Source organism: Asparagus officinalis, chromosome 7 (genome assembly GCF_001876935.1).
Source record: "Asparagus officinalis chromosome 7, Aspof.V1, whole genome shotgun sequence".
NCBI lineage: Eukaryota > Viridiplantae > Streptophyta > Magnoliopsida > Asparagales > Asparagaceae > Asparagus > Asparagus officinalis.
This window is the reverse complement of record NC_033800.1, coordinates 104,787-123,962: the sequence shown is the minus strand read 5'-3', so window position 1 is coordinate 123,962 and position 19,176 is coordinate 104,787. Positions and strand designations below refer to the sequence as shown.

General features: G+C 39.0%; 2 protein-coding genes across 2 annotated transcripts; both read right to left on the bottom strand.

The window, feature by feature from the left end:
* Positions 919-5,634, bottom strand: LOC109849293 (dolichyl-phosphate beta-glucosyltransferase-like). The gene is made up of 5 exons (XM_020419102.1): positions 5,618-5,634; positions 5,125-5,341; positions 2,307-2,441; positions 2,013-2,102; positions 919-1,190 (listed from the first exon to the last, which is right to left on the bottom strand). Exons 1-5 carry the CDS (start codon positions 5,632-5,634, stop codon positions 1,164-1,166), a joined length of 486 nt encoding a protein of 161 aa, XP_020274691.1. The 3' UTR covers positions 919-1,163.
* LOC109849717 (glycerol-3-phosphate 2-O-acyltransferase 6-like) lies at positions 5,320-17,178 on the bottom strand. The gene is made up of 2 exons (XM_020419582.1): positions 16,454-17,178; positions 5,320-6,519 (listed from the first exon to the last, which is right to left on the bottom strand). Exons 1-2 carry the CDS (start codon positions 17,078-17,080, stop codon positions 5,659-5,661), a joined length of 1,488 nt encoding a protein of 495 aa, XP_020275171.1. The 5' UTR covers positions 17,081-17,178; the 3' UTR covers positions 5,320-5,658.

The window sequence follows — 19,176 nt, the reverse complement described above, 5'->3', positions numbered from 1 at the left end:
CAAACGCCCACGTGGGCGTTCAGGATCCTAACTCCGCGTTTTAGAATTGAGACGCGGAGTTGGGTACTAGCTGGGCATTAAAAAACGCGGGTCAGCATTAAAAAACGCGGGTCTGACCCCAGCGTTTTAATGTTGTAACGCGGGTCCGACTCCAGTGTTTTGATGTTGTAACGCGGGTTCGACCCTGGCGTTTTGATGCTGTAACGCGGGTTCGACCATGGCGTTTTGATGTTGTAACACGGGTTCGACCCTGGCGTTTTGATGTTGTAACGCGGGTTCGACCCTGACGTTTTGATGTTGTAACGCGGGTCGTTTTGGTGTTGATACACGGGGAGGACCTCCGCGTCTTGCCTTGAAGAGATTATCACCAAGTAATCTCTTTTTGTCATAGCGTTGCAAAGATCATTGTCTTGTAATCTTCGCCTTGGCTCCTTGAGAATATGAGAGTCGTCAGATTGTAACTCCCGATGTTGATTGTGAAGGCTGTTGAAGTAGAGCTTCCATCAGTTGTCGTGAAGGTCGTCAGATTGTAACCTTCAGCGATCTACGCGAAAGTCTTCAGATTATAGCCTTCTGGAAGTCATCAGATTATAACTTCCATCACTGGTGTTTGATGGGGGATAAGCTATCTATTGTGATTTTTAGACAGCCTACAGAGATGTGTAAAATAGTAACCAAAAAACATAAATTTAGGTAATTTTGGCGATGATAGCTACATTTGCTAAGTTTTCAAATTCATTACCCACTATAACTTGCAAGAATTTCAACAAAATAAAAATGAAAAAAACTCTACAAACATATCAAGTATCTTACAAAAAAAACATCTAAATAATACATTACCATTGCATATTTCACAGATATCCAGACTGGAAAACACTTGAGGCTTGTTTCATATTTCATACATATTCAAAGTGAGAATAAGTTAATATCAGAGCAAATAAGTAACAATTCTATTATCTTCTCAAATGCAGGTACAACTGACAATTACATAGTCAATTTGGACTTTGATATACCAAGAGAAATGTTAATAAGAAAAAATACAATGAGTTGCAAACTGAATAGCATGTGAGAAGAGAAGTATCCTTGATGTAAAGAAATTACAACTGAGGATTCAGAAGTGCTCGTATGATAAACCCTATCCGCAGCAACAAAAGAGGAATTCATTAGCCATCACGATATGAGCCAAAAACCTGCAAAGAAAATGAGCAGATTAATAATTTTTTTCAATCAAGCTAACAAGCTAACAAATTAAACCAAAATGTCGGATAAGTGAGACCTGTGAGAGTATTGGTTAGGGAAATCAATACACTAGATGATACACAACCTGATGCAATGATCATTCACCATGAATATATTAGCAAAAAACTTGTGTAAACTATGTAGCAAGGATCCTTCACCATGAATACATAAAACCTGGTAATGTATACATAGTACAAATGGAACCTAGAATTGACTATGTAATTGTCAAGCAAGTGATGTTTACATCAGAGGTTTTCATTTGGGTCAAAGACCCACACGAGGAAGATCATTAAGTGTTAAAAGTTGTTTTATCTATATTATTAGCATACAATTCATAAGTAACAATCACAGTGAAAAACACATTAATCATTTCACCTTCTTGTCCATTCTTACAGCATTGCTTGTGCCTAGTACTTGGCTCATTTTGAACATCAAACAATTAAAGTTTGACGAATAGCACTAGGATTTACCAAAATGACTGACTGGGGACAATACATCACCTATAAATTTATGCAAAAGATCAATTCTAATGTGACTTATTTAATAAATCACGCAAAACACGAGAATCTGATGTTGAACCCTCCCAACCAGGTAGCACAAATAAGAGGTCGGATTATAAAAGGTCTCGGGTCTAAGACCGGGTTACAACTTATCGATAAAAAAACAAAAAACAAAACAAAAACAAAAACAAAAAAAAAAACAAAAGGGAGGAGGAAGAAGAAGGGGCATTGCTGATAAGTCTGAATTTTAAAACATCGATTACCCAGACAAACCTGTGTTTCAAGCTTTTCGAGGTCAGTCACCTTAGTTGCCCCATCAGCATCGAACATCAAAAGGAGTTTACCACGTGAATGAAGCATTCCCTGTTTAACAATGCTTTCGCAAAATTAAGAAGCATTGGTCAATCAGTGCTGAAAATAAATTCCATGTCCACCCAACTAGCAAAACCAGTAATATATAAACATTATCTACACATTTATAATAGCTCCCAAATAAATATACACTCAAGTACTCAACACCAATGTCAGTCTTCAGGAAAAAAATATATAGAAGGCTAGAAGACGTACTTTTCTTATAGCTTCTCCTTTTCCGTGATTTCTTCCCAGCAGCATGACCCTTACATTATCAATCTTGTACTTCCTAACAAAGTTAAAAGCTACCTTTGATGTCCTATCCTTACTTCCATCATCAACTATCAACACCTGTATTAGAGACATAATACATATAATATATCAGAAAGTTTTCAGGAAACCTTGAAAGCGGTAATAATATTCTACACTGAACAAGGCAGTGTCGTAACTATGAAGTGTGACACTAAAAAGTAATAAACAATTACTCACATTTCACAAGTAACCAAGTAAAAACAAACTATTCATGGTTCTTCGAGTAACTGATAGCATGACTAAGCCTTGCACAACAAGTTCAGTGTGTATGCATTTCACTAACATACTTATGCATGTGATATTATAGTTTAGATTAGCGTTGCTGGAGATACCTACAAAGAAGAAGTAATTAACAGTTGTATAAAATAAATAACCTCAAAATAATGTAATATTAGATTACCATCATAAACAAATACTGGAAAGCGTTTGCTACAAATGTTAATGCACGTGCTAGTTCATACATGTTCGTATGTTAGCGCAAATGTTGCACTAACTGTTTATAATTAAGGCTGCAGTCTAATAGGAAGAGAATTAACATAGAGTCTAAAGTTACAATTTTGATTGTCAAAGGAATAGAAAACGTAAAATAGCCATTGCCTTACAGAAGTCAAAATGAACAAAAGGGGCTCCCACGGAAAAGTTAGCACAGTTTGCAACTGATAAAAGCACCTACGAAACTAGAAGGAATAAGGATAGAACACTAAAAACGAATAATTACCCATTTCTGAAAGTATTCATTTATGTTATTTTGCACAAAGAAGAGATTTGATCTTGAGCATTCTCTTGGCTAGAGGGTAATGTTTGTCTGGCTACTTGTTTCAATTGTTCTTTTTGTACTTGATCATATTCTCATAATAGCATCATTAAAGGTGTATTATAGCCATTTCTTCATATTGGCAGAAGCAGGTAGCTAACAGCTGAAATAGAGTGATTATAAGAAGTCTCGGAGAGGAAAGATCAAGTTGTCACAAGAACTTATCATATTAATGTCAAAGACTCGGAAAGACCGTGGTGTAGTATATGCTGGCCTTCCTTCTTTCCTTATTTTGCTTCCAGTATATTGGTAAGCATAAATTGAGCCTATGTAGTGATACACTTTGAGAAAGCAACCACTTAAGAATTTGATAACACAATTGACGACACTAACCAGATACACCAACTTTTATGCTAATAATACTGAAAGAATTTCAGTTTATAAGCATTTTAATTGGCCAAGTGAGTATTTGATCCGGATTTATAGGAGAATTGGTGACCTCACGGTTAATGACTCATCTCTTCTGTTCTTGGAGAATATGACAAGCCTGTCCATTCTGTAAGCTTATAACCTTACCCCAACACACACACACACCCACCCACCCACCCCCACACACACACAAAACACAAAAACCCAGCCGCCCCCGTACCTGCACAAGCACACGCACACAACCACAACCACAAAGAAAAGGAAAGAGAAACTCATATAAAACATTAGATTATACCTTAAACACCAGCTAAAAGAGATATAGAGAGAATAGAAATAATTTACACTATATAGGAAGTTGAACTACTTAAAAAGAATACACAAATTCCAACTGCAATATATGACTACTTAAATATAGAAAAACACCATAGTTCTCAGCTCATTTTGAACTACTTTTCCAAGTTCTGTATCCAGTTTTACTAATATCAACCAGACAGAAACTGCCTTTCCATAATAGCAACAAGGGATTTGCTCATCATAAATTAATTAACCTAGTTACAAACTTCTAAATATCAAGCTATAAATGTTTGTATACTTTTATAAAAAAATGTTTATGTGCATAAATAGTTGAGAAAAAGAAAACAGATGTCTAACCAACAAACACAAACAAGAGAGATGTTGTATTTAATTGTCTTTGTACATGTGAAAAGGCCATGACCTCAGAAAAGGCAAAGCATACATTTTACTTCTTGTATTTAATTGTGTTTAATTGTCTTTATACCCTGTTATATTTTAAATGTAAGGTATATGTCATTGTGTATATGTTTTATTTTTGAATGTGTTTAGTATTGTTGAACCTCAGAGCTTATGAACGATTCATCAAAGGTAACCAAGATTTCTCATTTGTTTGACAATATTGCGCATGTCACACAGCAAGGCTGGAAATGGGTTCGGGATGGCCCTCAGCTGTATGGAATTGTGGCGAGGAATCATGAATATAATTCTATATTCTAACAACTCGTAATGTTGCTCAACTTATTGCTAAGGCCGACCAATAAAACCTTAAATACTGAATTTTTTAATAGGTGCAACACTATAAGACAGCTGAGGTTTCAAACTTTAATATTCCAACTCAGTGATACAATTTAATAACTGAGAGTGCAATCTAACCTTTTACAATCACACTCATCAACTGTAGGGGACAACTAATACAAAAAAGATACAGAAGAGAATTATGTAGGCTAGAATCAAAATTACTTTCTAATATTTGAAGATTATACATATATCCTGAATAAAAGTTGAAGATAATAGATTGTAAAGGTATATAAGCTGAAAATTAAAGCAGGAAAAAAAGTAAATAATTCAGAAATACTGGTGAACTAGAGAGCCATCCAGTTCCTCCTCCTAACTTGAGAAAAAAAAATTTGTGCCCTAGAATCAATAAAATCCAACTTCAGCGCGAAAGAAACAAAGAAAAAAAAATTACATATTAGAATGACAAGTTAATGAGAAGAAGAATTAGAATCACAAAAGGATTATTACCAGCAAGCGCTCCTCTTTGCTGTTGTGGACAAAGAACGAACCGAGGAGAGAGAGAGACCCTCGGAAGCGGAAGAGGATAAGAACTGAAGAATAATAGGGGCAGGGACAAGAGAAAGAGAGAGAGGGGGGTATCGCGACTTGAAAAGAAAGAGAGGATCGGGTCGGGATTTGATAAATGACAACGGGTGGGTTGGAATTTGAAATCAGTTGTTTTGGGCTTTTAAATTCATCTTTGTTAAATCAATGGATTCAAAATCTAGGTCCAAATCAGAACCCAAACTAGATATTTGGATTTGAAATACCCAGTATTTTAAATCCAGGCCCAAATCCAAGTTCCCAAACGCACCCTTAAGGTATTTAGATGCTATCTAGCCGTAATTAATGAAAGAAGCGAATGCACTAGTGAAGATCAATAACAAACAATCGATGCTTTAGTTTTTGAATGCGGTAGCACTTGCAAAAGGCCTCTTATTGGTTTTTATGCAAGTCCCACGATAAAGCAGCAGACATTAATCGATTCAAGATATGTTGTTGCTACTTTTTGGTTGGGACCACACCGTCAGTTCCGGCCAACAGAGAGTACTTGTCCTTCCTAGTGAAGTTGGTGCACTCGAACCCCAACGTGCGCCCGACCTCGCTCTGTATGTGATTAGCAACCTCAACGGGTGACTTCCCCCCTGCACAGGTCAGCTCTTCTGGCAGCTGCTCCAAGAAGGTGACCTCGTAGGTGAGAGTTGGGCTCATGAACACAAAGTAGGGATCCAGCATTTTCCATCCCCTCACGGACGTGCCATAGAACATGCTCTGTTTGACATTGATGGCAACTGGAACAATTCGATCAGAGAGCTCAGCGAAGAGGGCGCTGAATCTCAGAAGAAAGGGTTCACGGCATGTGGTGCCTTCGGGACAGATCACCAAGTCCCCTTCTTCTAATAAGCGTCTCATATTTGCACCATCCCTCTCTCTCTCCCTAGATAGCGCAACAGCTTTGATGGGGGAGATGAGCTCAGAGAACCTGCTGATGCTGTAGGTGACGGAACTGATTTTGCGGCGGAGGGCAACTGCGGTGATGACAGGGTCTACGAGGGTGCGGTGATTGCAGACAAAGAGGACGCCAGGATGACCTTTCTGAGGGGGAGGGGGAGGGACACCTTTGACGACGAGTTTGACAGCCATGAAGCTGTACACGTAGAACAGAATGTGCTGGGGGACCATCATCGTCGAGAAGACGCGAACCAGTGAGAGGACGAAGCCGATGGGCAACCACATAAAGGTGAGGAGGGAGACAAAGGGAGTGGGGCGCTGGACCAAGCGGCCATCATGGTGGATCACTTTGCTCAACAATTGGTTCCTAGGCACCGGATTGCATTTGCTTGGGGGCACAATGTACCCTTCCTGCAACACATCCCAAACCTCATTAACTCTACTTATGTATATCAATGTTAAAAGCAGGATCAACTGTCTACATTTTTTTTCCCTGCAAATAACTCATACTATTCCAAGTATCTAGTTATCAAATATACGGAAGGTTATCGGTTTGATGATGATGCTCCTGATCTATTGAGGTTATTTGGCATTACAATTCATACAAATAGAGTTTTTCTTCAAATTCAGATCCATTTGTTTACAAGTAGAATTAAAAAACCATTCAACCATGTGGCATAGTTGGATTAAAAAACCATTCAACCATGTGGCATAGTTGGATTAGACCCTCTACTGCATTTTCACAGTAGTTGGATTAAAAAACCATTCAACCATGTGGCATAGTTGGATTAAAAAACCATTCAACCATGTGGCATAGTTGGATTAAAAAACTCCCTTAGCATCACTCAATTGCGAATATACCCCCTGCACTTCTATTTTTGCGAATAGAGCCCCTGGGTCATTTTTTTAACTATTAAAATCGTTACAAAAGTTTCAAGAGGCGGGTAGACCCCCTATACTTCTGTTGGTGAGGATAGATCATACAAGTGCTTTCTTTTTAAATTTTAAAAGAGAAGAAAAAAGTTCAATAAGAGGGTGTATTCACATATGCGTCAATACTATAGGGGGGACAAAAGTATGAGGGTCCATTCACAATTAGGTGATACTACATAGAATATTCACAATTATGTTAGTCTAAGTGTGTAGATCCAAAGTTGAATCAAAAAGACGAAGAAAACAGTCTAGTCACTGGCCGGTCGAGCGACGAAGGAGGTCTGGTCGACCGTGATGCCTACAGAAAACTGAGAATAAATCAACACTATGGTCGGTCGACCGACATCAGGAGTCTGGTCGACCGAAACGTGCACGCCAGACCCTGCAGAATTCGTCGTTCTGGCCGGTCGACCGACTTTGCATGTCTGGTCAACCGAAGTCGGGATTTCCGGAATCCCGATTCTTTTAGGAATTTGTTTTGGGCTGGGACTCTATATATACCTTAAATATTTTTAGATTTTATATGCAATAGAAAAAGAGGGTTTTTGAGAGGATTCTTTTGAGAGATCTCAGGGAGATAAAAACCTATATATGGGCATTGTAATCTTCTTCAATTAATCAAAGAATTGTGTGGTGTGGCTCCCGAGGACGTAGGCACATTGTCAAACCTCGTTAAATCTAGTGTGTTCTTTCTTGTTTACTTTCCTGCAAGTTTTATCTTTTATTTATGGTGATTTTCTTACTTTCCTACTCTCAAACACAAGGTCTGGAAGGGCGCAATTTCAATTTGATTGTTTTGAATCCCCAACAACTGGTATCAGAGCTTTGTTCAGAAGGTTTGTGTGAGAGCCATGGAAGAGGAAAGCAAACCTAAGATCGAGAAGTTTGACAACTCAGACTTCACCTATTGAAAGTTGCAGATATAGGACTATCTGTGCCAGAAGGATTTGTACCATCCGTTGATGGGCAAAACTAAAGGAAAGAAGAAAGAGGAATCAGACGAGGAGTGAGAGATACTTGATAGGAAGGCTCTAGGGTAAATCTGGTTGTCACTCGTCAAGACAGTCGCACACAATATATTGAAGGAGAAGACAACGGTGGGGCTTATGAAAGTACTCGCGAAGATGTACGAGCAACCGTCAGCCGCAAACAAGGTGCATCTCGTCAAAACACTCTTCAACCTCAAGATGGCAGAAGGACGCTCCTTCACAATGCACCTCAGTGAGTTCAACATGATTGTTGATCAACTTATCTTCGTGGACATCACGTTTGATGACAAAGCATAGACCATATTGATTCTATCGCAGTTTCCGTATAGTTGGGCAGGTTGTGTGATCGCAATTAGTAATTCTGCGGGGAAGGAAAAGTTAAAGCTAAGCGAGGTTGTTAGCATGATTCTATCCGAGGAGGTTAGAAGAAAATCATCCAAATCAGAAGGTTCAGGATCAGCCCTAAATCTCGAGCAGAGAGGCAGAAGCCAGAAGAAGGGTAACCAGATCAAGAATCGGTCGAAGTCAACCAAGAAGAGATCAAACTCGAAAGTTAGGCCTATCAAAGGAAAGTGTTGAAACTGCGACTAGGAGGGCTATATATCGTCATCCAGTAAAATAAAAAATAAGGATGCGAATGAGCAGGATGCTCATCTCGTGCAAGATGCCTTGATCCTTGCTATGGATAGCGATTCTGATTCATGAGTTATTGATTCGGGATCCTCGTTCCACGCCACTGCTAATAGGAAGCTTCTTCATAACTATGTAGTAGGGGACTTTGAGAAAGTATACTTGGGGGATAATGAACCCTGTAGTGTTGTTGAAAGATGTGATGTGCAAATACAGTTGAAGGGCTCTAAGTGGAATCTGAAGAATGTCAGACATGTACCGAAGCTAAAGAGGAATCTTATTTCGCTTGGCTAGCTTGGAGCAGAAGGCTATGTTTTAACATTCACCGGGGATTCGTGGAAAATCTCCAACGACACGATGGTGGTTGCCCGAGATAACAAAACAGGAACTCTCTACCTCACCTCACATGTGAGTGACACCCTCGCAATTGCAGCTGTAAGGACCGTGAATTTTTAATACTAGTTAAAATATCTTTTTGTATTTTAAAATATTCAATTATTATTTTTAAAAGAGTATTTGTATTTTTTTTAATTTTTTAGAATTTTCTATGATTTAAAGTCCATTTGTATTTTTTTTAATTTTTTAGAATTTTCTATGATTTAAAGTCCAAGTTTTATATTTATTTAAATGATATTAATATTTATAAATTAATTTTCTATGATTTAAAGTCCAAGTTTTATATTTATTTAAATGATATTAATATTTATAAATTAATTTTGTGTGGTAAAAGTTTTTGGAATTAATCTATTGTATTATTGATACTATTACGTATTATTTTTGAAGAATATGTTGTATTATTATTACATATTATTTCGTATAATACGTTGTATTATTAATTACGTATAATTTGTTGTATTACTTCTACTATTGTATATTTTTGGTTGTATTAGAAAAACTGGTATGTTTTATTGTGTAGATAATTATCCCATAATTATTTGTTTTTAAATGTAAGTAAATATATTTTTATTATTAATTATTCTTATTTAACTGTACAATATATGTATATTTCGACTATTTCGTATCAACTATTGTATTAGCACAACATGTACATTTTTATTTATAGATAATTATTCTATAATTAGTTTAATTTTTAAGTACCCATAATTATTTATTTTAATTATTTTTAAAAAACCCTAATTTCCCTTTACTTATAAATATCTCTCCCCCTCTCTCTTCTTCTCTCCCTCTCTCTCGTGTTTTTCACGCCGCCAGAGAACCCAACAGCATCTTTTCTCTCTCTCCGCTCACATCCTCAACCCCGCGCCTTACACCCGCCGATCAACTCTCTACGCGCCGCCGCGGGCGCACACTACCTCTCCACCTCCTAGTCCTCACGCCGGCACATCCTCCCCTCTGCCAACAGCGCGTAAAACCGACCCCTCTCTCATCTATCATCTCTTTCTCTATCCCGAGCCACCTCACCCCGCCGAGCCTAGCAAACCCCTCCACCCGTGGCGACCAACCGTCCACCTCTCGGCTGCCCGCCGCCGCCCATACACCGCCAGCGCACCATCCAATCAGCCGCCCAAACTCCAGCAGCCACTCACACCGCGCCTACTTCCACAACATCCAACGCCCTCGTCCTCATTCCGCTGTCGAGATCCCCGCTCCGCACACCCGCCGAACAAAACCCACCGCCGTATCCCCGTACAACCCCGTCGGAACCCATCGAGACACCCCGACGATCCCGACAACCTCCTCCCACCTACGGCAAGCCTGGACAGAGGCGAAAGACTCCGAACAGCGAAGAACAAACCCGAACGGCGAGCAATTGCACCGCAAAAAACTGTAGTTTTGGGCCGACTTCGCGCGTGTTTTCCGGCCATTTCCGACCTCCGTTTCTGTCGATTCCTTCGCCGGTGCGTAGCCCTTCGTGTTTTCTATTATACGGTATATTCCTTTCACTTGGGCTCCTTATCTACAGCTCGTTATATTCATTTGAATATCATACGTTGCAATAACACTCTAAGTTGTAATTTTAGCCGTTGATTCCGCGAAACCCGTCGTAACGCCGTGCAACCACCCCGACGATCCCCGCTGTAGTTGACGACGTACCCAAGGCAAGATCCCTCTTGCTCGTTGTCTCGTTAACTTAAATTTTTTTTATCTTTTATGAATTTATTACGTATATACGTAGATTAGTTTGTGCTGATATGATATTAATTATGTAGTTGTTGATAATATTGCAATGAATATATTATGTGAAACGATGCTATAAATGATGAATAAGTATGTCAAAAAAATAGTTTATGGTTAATTTCGTGTGTTTGAAAGGAAGAATATATTTATAGAGTATTTTTTAGAATTATTTATAATGAGGAAAATATTTTAAAAGGAATTATTTCTAGAAAATAATTTATTTTGGATAAGGAGTATTTTTGAATAATTGATATGATTAAAAAAATTATTTTGAGAAAAATAGTATTTTAGATTATTTTATAAAATATCATAGAAATCATTTATAAAAGTAAAAAGTATTACTGTTCATAAATAATAATAAAATATATTTTAAGTAGATTATTTTATAATTTTATAATGAGAAATAATTTTAAAGGAAATTATTCTTAGAATTAATAACTGAGATTTCGATTTTCGTGTGCAAAACATCTGCTAATGGTAGTTTCATCTTGCATTGTTAATAGTAGCTTTACTCTCGTATGTTTCTTACATGTGATCACGACCCATGTTCACACTTCATGACATTGACACTTAGAGTACGCATTTATTATTCCATATTGAGAATCATGAGAAGTACATGACTATAGTGACCTGTATGACATAGTTAGGAACTAGAACCTCGTGTGTAGTTGACCTGGAATTACGAGAATTAGAGTGAGAAGTCTTGGTCCATGTGAGCAGTTGGGATTGTTGATGTATTTTGTAGGCTCACGCCGGTGAAGTTTGTGTAGTCACCGGGGTGGGTCTCAGGAGTTGAGATATTTGTGATTGTGGTTGTATTCTGGGCTCGCTGGTGAAGTTTGTGTAGTCACTGGGGTGGGTCTGAGAAGTTGAGATACTTGTGATTATGGTTGTATTCCGGGCTCGTGCCGGTGAAGTTTGTGTAGTCACCAGGGTGAGTCTGAGGAGTTGAGATATTTGTGATTGTGGTTGTATTTCGGGCTCGTGCCAGGGAAGTTTGTGTAGTCACCGGGGTGGGTCTGAGGAGTTGGGATATTTGTGATTTACGATCAGTCAGTTATCCGATGATATGAGCGTTGACTCTGTGTGAGTTGTGAACCAGTGACCTGTTATAGGATGACTAGTTACGTGACCTTGTTACTTAAGATGATTATGGATTCTTATGTGAAATGCAGGTCAGTTGTATTTTTTTCATACATAGATCGTGGTTAATATTTAATTATCTACAATTTGAGACATATGGTATATACATGAGGGTTCATACATAGATCGTGGTTAATATTTAATTATCTACAATTTGAGACATATGGTATATACATGAGGGTTTTCTTGTTTGGATTATAATTTGAGACATATGGTATATACATGAGGGTTTTCTTGTTTGGATTATTTCGCTCGACGTACTACATCTCTTATTATAGATTTTTAAGTATTAATTCCATCTATTTATATGATATGGTTACCTTGATGATTATTCTGATGGCTAGCTGCATAATCGACATGTTACTTGATTGATTTTGTTGAATTTCCAATTGCACGTCCTTTTGTCATTTCTATTATCGTATCGTTTTCCACTTTGGTTTTCGTTTGTTCTATTTTCTTTTGTGGAGTCTTGCCGTGTGCCATGCACGCTGACGTACACCTGTTTTCTCTGGTGTACGTCAGACTTAGTGAAAGAACAGGTTCAGCTGGGAGATCGCCAGGAGCCAGAGGATTCTCAGCAAGAGTGCCTTGTAGACGGAGCATAACAAGGAGTCAAAGCCTATTCTTTTTATTTATTGGTTTATGGTTCCAGTTTACTTTTGTAGTTCTTTCCATTCCTATTCCTGCTTGATCGATGTATTTTATATTTCTTCAGTTTTAAGTTGTTCAAGTTTGTATAAGGGCATGTTGACCCAAATATTTTTTGTCTCGGATGATATTCTATTTGTGATATGTATTATTTTATTCTGTGTTGTTCATTATATTCTTGCTATCTGTGATCGGGGATCTGTGCCTTTGCATTTATTTTCTTGACGCTTAGTGTTTTAGGTTGAGGAGAAATGTTTATTTTATTTATTCTCCTTAATCTAATATGTTACGGGCTTGTTCACGTTTCGATTCTTGGGTATTTTGAGAAGCGGGACGTGACAACAGCTGGCAAGGAGAGTGCAGATCTGTGGCATAATAGGTTGGGACACATGATCAAGAAGGGGATGAAAATTCTATATTCACAAGGAAAGCTAACCGGCATCGATTCAGTAGAAGTTGGTGTTCGCGAGGATTGTGTCTATGGGAACCAAAAGAGAGTTAGTTTTCAAAAGGGTGGAAGACCACCTAAAGCTCAGAAGGTAGAGCTTGTTCATACAGACATATGGGGTCCAGCTAGTGTGTCTTCTCTTAGCAGTTTGACGTATTATGCCACCTTTACCGACGATCACTCGAGGAAGGTGTGGGTACACTTCATGAAGCACAAGTCAGAGGTGTTCGGGATCTTCAAAAAGTGGAAGGTCATGGTGGAGAACGAGACAGATCTAAAGGTAAAGTGTCTGAGATTAGACAATGGTGAAGAATACGAGCTGGAGGAGTTCAAGAGGTTCTGTGCTCTAAACGGGATTCGTTTGAGAGGATTACTCTAGGGACACCGTAGCAGAACGGAGTTGCGAAAAGGATGAACAGGACATTGACGGAGTGTGCCAAGAGCATGTGATTACATACAGGTCTACCTAAGACATTTTGGGCGAATGCAGTGCATACGACAGCTTACTTGATTAATCATGGGTCATCATTTCCATTGGATTTCGGGATTTCAGAGGAGGTTTGGAGTGACAAAAAGATCAATCTCTCACACTTGCGAGTATTTGGTTGCGTGGCATATGTTCATATTAGTGACCATGTCAGGGACAAGCTAGAAACTAAGTCACAGAAGTATCATTCATTAGATATGGTATTGATGAGTTCGGGTATCATATTTGGGATGAGAAAAATAGAAAGATCATCAGGAGCAGGGATGTGATATTCAATGAGGAGGTGATGTATAAGATCAGGGACAATGCCAATGTTAGTCAAAATAGTAGGAGCACACTAAGAATACAGATGGATCCAAGTACATAGATTTGGAGCAACTTCCAGATGGGGAAAGATAGTGCTAGTTCTAACTTGGATTATACAGAGATTCCCCCCCCCCCCCAATTGTGAAGCTTACAACCATCAGAGTGGTATTGAGCTTAGTAGCTACAGAAGATCTCTACCTTAAACAGTTAGATGTGAAGATTGACTTTCTTCATGATGACTTGGATGAAGAAATCTACATGAAGCAACATGTTGGCTTCATTAAAGAAGAAGAGGAAGAGATGGTGTGTAAGCTCAAGAAGAGCTTGTACAGTTTGAAACAGGCTCCGATATAGTGGTATAAGAAGTTCGACAACTTCATGCAGAGCAATGGTTATGGAAGATGCAATTCAAACCATTATTACTACTTCAAGAGTTCGAGTCCATCTATATCGTGCTATTATTGTATGTTGATAACATGTTAGTTGCATGACCGTGTTTAGAGGAGATAAACAACTTAAAGAAGCAGTTGGTGAAGGATTTTGCTATAAAGGATCTGGGTGCAACGAAGTAAATTCTTAGGATGCGAATCAGTAGAGATGAAGCTGAAGGGACGTTGAAGTTGAGTCAAGCTGAATACATCAAGAATTTACATCAGAGGTTCAACATGCAGAATGCTAAGGTTGTTAGCATACCCCTTGGAAGCCAGTTCGAGTTATCTAAGGAGCAATCACCCAAGACAGATGTAGAGAAGGAGCACATAAGCAAAGTACCGTATTCATCAACCATTGGTAGTCTTATGTACGTGATGGTTTGCATGAGACCGGATATTGCCTATGCAGTAGGAGTTGTGAGCATGTTTGCAAGCAATCCAGGAAAGTAGCATTGGGAGGCCGTGAAGTGGACATTATGTCACTTGAGAGGGACTACGGACAAGCCACTATGGTTTAAGAGTAAGGCTTTGGTACTACGGGGATACGTGGATGCGGATTTTGCCAGTGATCATGATACGAGGCGAAATACCACAAGGTATGTTTATACCTTGGCGTCGACAGCAGTGAGTTTGGTCTCACGTTTGTAGAAGATTGTAACATTGTCCACAACTAAGGCAGAGTATGTCACAGTGATTGAAGCCAGCAAGGAGATGATTTGGTTGACCGGGTGCTTGGAAGAGTTGGATCTAAAGCGGAGAAACGAAGTTGTTTATTGTGATAGCCAGAGCGTTATACACCTTGTCAAGAATTCAGTATATCATATCAGAACGAAGCACATCGACGTACGATACCATTTCATACGCTCGCTGATTAAGAACGAGAAGTTATAGCTAGAGAAGATTTTGGGGAGTCAAAATCCTGTGGATATGTTGACGAAAGCAGTGACCATTAAGAAACTGGAGTTATGCGCAACTTCAGTTAGCCTTCACACGTAGTAGATGAAGGCAGAACCACACCAGGAGGATCGGCGGGATCGCCGGATTGATGATGATTGAAGAATGAATTTTTTCGTGTAGGAGAAGATGCTTGCGAAGAAGGCAGAAGTTCGGGTGAGCTCGTTGATAGTGCTTTGGTTTCCAAGTGAGAGATTGTTAGTTTAAGTGTGTAGACCCAAAGTTGAATAAAAAAGACAAAGAAAACATTCCAGTCGCTGGCCAGTTGACCGGCGGAGGAGGTCCAGTCGATCGCTATGCATGTAGGAAACTGAGAAGAAATCGACACTTTGGTCGGTCGACTGACATCAGGAGTCTGGTCTACCGAAACGTGCACGTCAAACCTTGCAGAATTCGTCTTTCTGGCCGGTCGACCGACTTTGCATGTCCGGTCGACCGGAGTCGGGATTTCCAGAATCCTGATTCTTTTAAGAATCTGTTTTGGGCTGGGACTCTATATATACCTTAACCGTTTTTAGGTTTTATGTACAATAGAAAAAGAGGGTTTTTGAGTGGATTCTAGAGATCTCAGAGAGATAAAAACCTATTTGTGGGCATTGTAATCTTCTTCAATTAATCAAAGAATTGTGTGGTGTGGCTCCCGATGACGTAGGCACGTTGTCGAACCTCGTTAAATCTAGTGTGTTCTTTCTTGTTTACTTTCCTGCAAGTTTTATCTTTTATTTGCGGTGATTTTCCTACTTTCCTACTCTCAAACACAAGGTCCAGAAGGGCACAGATTCGATTTGATTGTTTCGAATCCCCAACAAATTAAACCCTTTTTCAATTATAATTCTAAAGTGAGAAAGGAGAACCCCATCACTGTGGATATAGGAAATTTTAGATTTTGGAGTGGATCGCAAGTCGTAAACGTAGTATAAATAAAGAAACATTTTTTCCTGTGCACCAAGAAGAAATTGCATCCCCACGTTCAAGTTTTTAACATTATGTTTGACTATCTCATCCTTAGATTGTCAATTAGCTCGTCTGTTTGAAACAGAACTGCTTTTTGTTTTCTAGAAATTTTAGGAACCAATTCTCTACCTCAGATAAGCATAAATAGTGCTTCAGAGGAATTTTCTCCTACGTTACAGGTGTGAGGGTGAGATTTATTTGCCTCAAAGTCAACTAAACAGAAGGGAAGACTTCATTGAAAAATGATCAATAAGGAACTATAAGAGAAAATTTATGAGCCAACCTTGCAAATGGACATGAAATCGTAATCAGTCTCTCTATCCCCGATGCCAACGTCAGGTGAGTTATCAGCTCCGCCGACTGCCTTCTCAACAACCTTCCTCTTTAGATGTCCGACGAGAACTCCAGGTTTCTTGACGAACCCAGTGGCTCTGCCAGATTTTGTAACCTGCAACTCAGTCCCCAGGACCTTGTCGGCCCCTAGGAACTTGCTGACAAAGGGTTCAACCATGATTCTCGGGCTAGCTGTGACGATGTATCTCTTTCCGAAAGAGCTGAAGACTCTCCAACCCTCTGGGTGCACATCATCTGCGTAGAATCTAGGCAACACAGAACGAGCCACCATCTCAATGTCTGGAACCCTGAGTCCCGCAAAGGAGATGAAAATGAGCATCTGTATGGCTAAAGCTTCGGAGAAAAATATGTAGGTGATGTAGACCAGAGGGGCCGACACGAGGAGGAGTATTCCCCTCAAGAGGCTGCCGGCTTCCAAGGCTACAAGCATGTAGTATGGAAAAGCATTTCGAGACACAAGAAGGGTGCCATCTAGGTCTGCTGCTACACTCTGATGCCTTCTGCCTTCCGAGCTGCTGCATCTTTGTATACGCTTGAACGTTGTAAGTGCAACCATTTGTTTGGAGGGATGGTAAAGGGGGAGGTGGGATTGACTGACTACGTACTCAAGAGGATATTGTTTTAGTAGACAGCCAGCAAGCCAGCAAAGCTAGCTATGAGCTGATTATTGAGATGGGTTAGAGGGGGAGATGAACCCAATTAGATTAGCTCTCACCCACTTAAATATTGCCAACGAAACCACAAGCGTGGAGAAATTCCATGATTACGACTTTCAGAAGTAAATGCTGTCACTAACACATTGACAGCAACGAATACACATGACACATCTCTAAAAGTCATAAACATTAATGTGAACCCATGAGGAATAAGTAAATAACGGTACGTTTTATTTATTTATTTATAGATATATAACTCCGGGAGATCTTCAATAATTGAATAGTAGCCCCTCAAATCTTGAAGATTGCATACCTGTCCCTTAAATTTTATAGGGTCTTGTAAAATAGTCCCTTTGTTACCTTTTTAGTTAAAAGACCTAATAACCAATGTAGGGCTAACTTCTAATTGAACATCTGCAATCGCAAAACTACCCCCCTCTCTCTAATATTTCAAACCTTTGTGAAGCTCAACTTTGGGTTGGGTTATTGTTTAACTATTGGAGAAGAACTCAAGTGAGTTTCAATTTTTTAAGCGCATATTAGGTTTTTAACCTATTAAGAAACAAGTTTGGGAACATAATAGAGGTAGGGTACAACAGGGATTGGTATGAGTCTGGGTGTGGGTACGGGACACAGTAAAATTGTAAGAGGTAGGGTACGGGGACACGACTTTGTATATGCATGTTATGTAGATTTATATTTATTAAAATGAATAATTTACATAAGATCATTAATATTGCTTTTTCATTTGCATAAGATCAATACATAAGAAATAGATGTGAAGTGTAGAATATACATCCAAGAAGCGTTTAAGGAGCGTTTTAAATTAAAATATGTATTGTATATTTGAGTATACGCCCCAAACAAACATATGCATATATCCAAGAAGCGTCCAAGAGGTGTCCAACATGGTTGAGTATGCATACGTGTCGGGAACGGGTACGGCTTCCTAATATACCAGGTAACATAGGATTTGACTGAATATTTTCCTCAAATCTAATGTGTGTTAACTAGAAGGACCATTTTGCAAGACCCTATAGAGGATTTGAGGAACTAATATTCAATTTCTAAGATTTGAGGGACTAATATGCAAATTCTAAGATTTAAGGGATTAATTAATATCTAAGCAAGAACCCAATGAATGAACAAATAAATGAATAAGAAGACGAGAGACGGTGGCATCTCTTCCTCCGACTGTATCTCAATTGGGGTTTAATTCAGAAGCCAACGGCATGTGGATAACGTCAACCTCCTCCTCCTTCCCAATTGCCATCGATCCGATTCAGAAGTCCATCTCTCAAAACTTTCCTACACTCGCGGTATTCACTTCTTAATTAATTACTTGGAATAATCAGTGTACAAAAACAAATTCAATTAATGGATAACAAACTATAAATGCAAATAATTAAAATATCAACGCAGACTAACTACTGAGACAGCACATGATTAGTTATATATATATATCCATCCACAATTTAAAATTTTATTCCCTGTGTTTATTTATTCTAAAATGTGCAACGCGTGGAATTAAAGGTGCCTACTACCTAATTATAAGAAAATGGGCTTACATGACTTTCCTGCTCAAACAAGCAATAAAATTGAGAAGGCGCCGATGCGAAGCCTTGATCCAACTGATATGGTCGACTCCCAAAAGCTAATTAATTAAGGATCATGAGTTTAATAACCCCAAGATAACGAAGTCCTACGATCTTCCTTTTTTTTAAGGAGTTATCAAAACCCAGCGGTGTGGGAGCTGTGGGATCTTACCGGCCAAGTTTTCACATGACCTGCATTTATAAATTTCTCAAAGAACTGATCAATTAATTACGCAATTTAATTACGAGCCACCGGAGTAAAACGCAAATGTTATTAGATCGAGGCGGTGTGAGACCATGCATAATGATGATAATGACGCTTGTACGTACTGTAATCCTCGCACTATCTTAACTTTTAACTGCCGCAAAATTCAAAACATGCATCTTTCGGAAGTAGAGGC